At 47.2% G+C, this 4,181-nt stretch overlaps 1 protein-coding gene across 1 annotated transcript; it reads right to left on the reverse strand.

The window, feature by feature from the left end:
- Window positions 1-1,685: 1,685 nt before the first annotated feature.
- LOC126993767 (transmembrane protein 145-like) lies at window positions 1,686-3,865 on the reverse strand (the record flags this gene model as incomplete). The annotated part of the gene is made up of 3 exons (XM_050852932.1): window positions 3,693-3,865; window positions 2,269-2,389; window positions 1,686-1,871 (listed from the first exon to the last, which is right to left on the reverse strand). Coding segments are annotated over exons 1-3 (480 nt in total), but the record flags the coding sequence as incomplete, so codon positions are not given.
- Between the last annotated feature and the right edge of the window lie 316 nt (window positions 3,866-4,181).

Here is a 4,181-nt window from a genome sequence, read left to right on the forward strand (position 1 = left end):
TTCTCCCGTATTCTAAACCATTATATTCTCCCGTATTTCAAACCATTATATTCTTCCGTATTTCAAACCATTATATTCTCCCGTATTTCAAACCATTATATTCTTCCGTATTTCAAACCATTATATTCTTCCGTATTTCAAACCATTATATTCTTCCGTATTCTAAACCATTATATTCTCCCGTATTTCAAACCATTATATTCTTCCGTATTTCAAACCATTATATTCTTCCGTATTTCAAACCATTATATTCTCCCGTATTTCAAACCATTATATTCTCCCGTATTTCAAACCATTATATTCTTCCGTATTTCAAACCATTATATTCTCCCGTATTTCAAACCATTATATTCTCCCGTATTCTAAACTGTTATATTCTCCCGTATTATAAACCATTATATTCTCCTGTATTATAAACCATTATATTCTCCCGTATTCTAAACTGTTATATTCTCCCGTATTTTCAAACCATTATATTCTCCTGTATTATAAACCATTATATTCTCGTATTCACAAACCATTATGTTCTCACGTATTTTGAATCATTATGATCTTCCCGTATTTTAAACCATTATATTCTCCCGTATTTCAAACCATTATATTCTTCGTATTTCAAACCATATATTCTTCCATTTCAAACCATTACGTATTTAAATCAAACCATTATATTCTACCGTATTCTAAAATTATCCGTCGCAATATTTGCCTCTCTTTCTATCTTCTATCGATATTTTCCACGCTGACTGCTCTTCTGAACTTTACTAACTGTACTATTCTCCCGTATTTTGACCCATACTTATTTGCTGCACTCGACTTTCTACTCATGCTCATCCCCGTATGTCAAACCATTATATTCTCCTTATGCAAGGTTAACTAGCATCTTCACTCTTTCATCCCTCATATTTTCTCCCGTATTATAAACCATTATATTCTCACCATATTATAACCATTATATTCTCATATTATAAACGTATATTCCGTATTTCAAACCATTATATTTCTGCCTCTTAAATTCCGTCCGCAATGTTGCCTCTCTTTTCTATCTTCCTCGATATTTCCATGACTGTCTTCTGAACTTGCTAACTGCATGCCTCCCCCCCTCCCGCGGCCCCGCTGCATAAACTTTTCTACTCATGCTCATCCTGCTCACTGTCCAAACCCCTTATGCAAGAGTTAACCAGCATCTTCACTCTTTCATCCCTCACGCTGGTAAACTCTGGAACAATCTTCCTTCATCTGTATTTCCTCCTGCCTACGACTTGAACTCTTTCATGAGGAGGGTATCAGGACACCTCTCCTCCCGAAACTGACTTATCTTTCGGCCACCTCTTTGGATTCTTTTTAGGAGCAGCGAGGTCTTTCCTTCCTCCGTCTCTTCTATCTTTCACTCACGAACTCCCCTTCTTTCTTTTTCACTTCTTACTCCTCCTTCCATCCTTTGTTTCTTCCTTTCTTCCCCTTCCTCAACCATATACACACACAAACTTAGCCTTCCCTGCCCTCCCTCCTTCTATTCACTCCTTGCTCCTTTCTTCCTTCACTTTCTTCAACCAACCCTCTTTCTACCCCCTCTCTTCTTTCTTCCCTCCCTTCTCTCCCATTCCCTCACTGCTCTTCCTCCCATCCTCCCTTTCCCCCTCCCTTCTCTCCCTTCGCTTCTTCATCATCTCCACCGCCCCGGACACCAGGAAGAGGTCGGGCGCGGCGTGGGTACGCGGCTCGGGCAGGTCGGGGGCGTAGCTGTGCGCCGCGAAGGCGTTGAGGGTGTTGTTGAACACCACGCCCGTCGAGGAGTGCTCCAGCGCCCTCACCTGCGCCTTGCGGACGTGGTAGGGGAAGTTACGGTTGGCGGCGTTGGGGCAGGTCAGGACCTGCGGGAGGGGAGGGAGAGAGAGAACACAGGTTCTTACCTGTGTTCTCTCTCTCCCACCCCCGGACGCCCAACAGGTAGAAGAGAACAAACACCACCCCGCCACCCACCAGGCAGAAGAGAACAAACACCACCCCGCCACCCACCAGGCAGAAGAGAACAAACACCACCCCGCCACCCACCAGGCAGAAGAGAACAAACACCACCCCGCCACCCACCAGGCAGAAGAGAACAAACACCACCCCGCCACCCACCAGGCAGAAGAGAACAAACACCACCCCGCCACCCACCAGGCAGAAGAGAACAAACACCACCCCGCCACCCACCAGGCAGAAGAGAACAAACACCACCCCGCCACCCACCAGGCAGAAGAGAACAAACACCACCCCGCCACCCACCAGGAAGAACAGGTGCCCCAGCAGTGTGATGGCCAGGTCGACGCCGTTCACCACCTTCTCCCGCACCCACTTGTCGATGAAGTAGTTGCTGCTGATGATGATGCCCGGGCCGGCCAGAAACCTTCGGCGGGCGGGGAGGAGAGAGAGGAGAAAAGAGGAGTCAGGATGGACATGCAGGGGGGGGCGGTGAAGAGAAGGGGAAGGGGCAGTGGTCGACGCCGCTAACTGAGTTAGTTAGTTTAACTTACCGCTAATGAACTAACTAAAAAGGCAGTTTCGCTATCACTAAACCGACGAATTGCTAGAAAATAGCTTAAGCTAATCGCTGACAGCTAACATTCATTGTTTGAATTTACTTTCGGTTTACTTTACTGGTCCAAATTTAAAACCTTTGAAAACAGACTAAGAAAGCTGATCTATGGTGTAGCTTACACACAGCTTTCCAAAAAGGTGTGGCATGTCAGAATCAGAAGATGATCAAGGTATGGCTAACCTACACAAGTAAGTGAGAGAACAATTGATTATAAGTATAATAGGTTGGCGATCCTCTTATTCTTTGACTTGAGGCCAATGTGCAGGTGGAGTCACGGGTTTTGAGGCGCCCGGTGTTGAGTTCTTGGCTGCCCTCTGTTCCTGGCTGTCCTCCCTTTGTTTACAAACAAAAAGGTAGATCTCTATGAACACGGATCCGTGTTCGCATCTGGTCGCGTGTACATGGCTGTCCCCCCAGTGTTTTCAAGCATGGGAGGGCATATTGTTTTATTCTTTCGTAGGAAGACTCATGAATCCAGTACAGCGCTCCGTTTTGTAATAAGTGAAGTGAAGGGCCAATAAATAGTCTTCATGCAGTGATTCATGGGTAAATTTACGGAAAATAGCATCTTGCTATGTTCAAAAATTAAAACTGTGTTGAAGTGTATTTGCAGGCCCGTAATTTTGGCAGATTTTTGGGGGAGCTAGAGGCCATCATTGGATCATGAGGGGGGTGGGGGGGGGACGAGATGAGTAAAGCCATGCTGTCGGTGGATGCGTGAGAACGATGTAAACAAATCTTTGTTTGATTACATTCTCTTCTAAGCATGCGCAGTTCGCGAGAGGGCAGCCAGGAATAGGGGGACAGCCAGGAGCACAACACATCCCTCACGCTCCTCAGCCTGGGCGGCCGCCGCCACGCCCACAGCCGCTGCCGCTCCTCAACTGATCCAACATCCTCAAGCGGAACAGAACACTTTCTCTTTCGGTAACGATAAGCGGTAAGGCGCGCTGCTGTCGCTGACACTGTACGCGTCTGTAACGGGACCTGGCCTCGCATGCTTTTTCCTTTAGCTAGAGCAGAGCTTAGTTTTTTTTATAAGCTTCCTCATTTGCTGCATAAAACAACAACAACATATCTAGATAGCAAGGCGAGGGGCACACGAGCTCACCGGATGGAGTAGAAGGCGAAGAAGGGCCCGTAGAAGGTCATCTTCTCCGGGTAGTGCTTGACGGTGAAGAAGCACGAGTAGAGGAATATGAGCCACACCTGCAGCCGCAGCGCCACCAGCCCGTAGCCCGCCGGCGATTCATACAGGTACAGCACCTCGCCGGGGTCAAACATCTGGGGGGGGGGGAGAAGAGGAAGGTTAGGTAGGGAGGAAAAGAGGGTTAGGGGTAGGGAAATCTCTCTCTCTCTCTCTCTCTCTCTCTCTCTCTCTCTCTCTCTCTCTCTCTCTCTCTCTCTCTCTCTCTCTCTCTCTCTCTCTCTCTCTCTCTCTCTCTCTCTCTCTCTCTCTCTCTCTCTCTCTCTCTCTCTCTCTCTCTCTCTCTCTCTCTCTCTCTCTCTCTCTCTCTCTCTCTCTCTCTCTCTCTCTCTCTCTCTCTCTCTCTCTCTCTCTCTCTCTCTCTCTCTCTCTCTCTCTCTCTCTCTCTCTCTC

This window comes from Eriocheir sinensis, unplaced genomic scaffold (genome assembly GCF_024679095.1).
Source record: "Eriocheir sinensis breed Jianghai 21 unplaced genomic scaffold, ASM2467909v1 Scaffold670, whole genome shotgun sequence".
In the NCBI taxonomy this organism is placed as follows: domain Eukaryota; kingdom Metazoa; phylum Arthropoda; class Malacostraca; order Decapoda; family Varunidae; genus Eriocheir; species Eriocheir sinensis.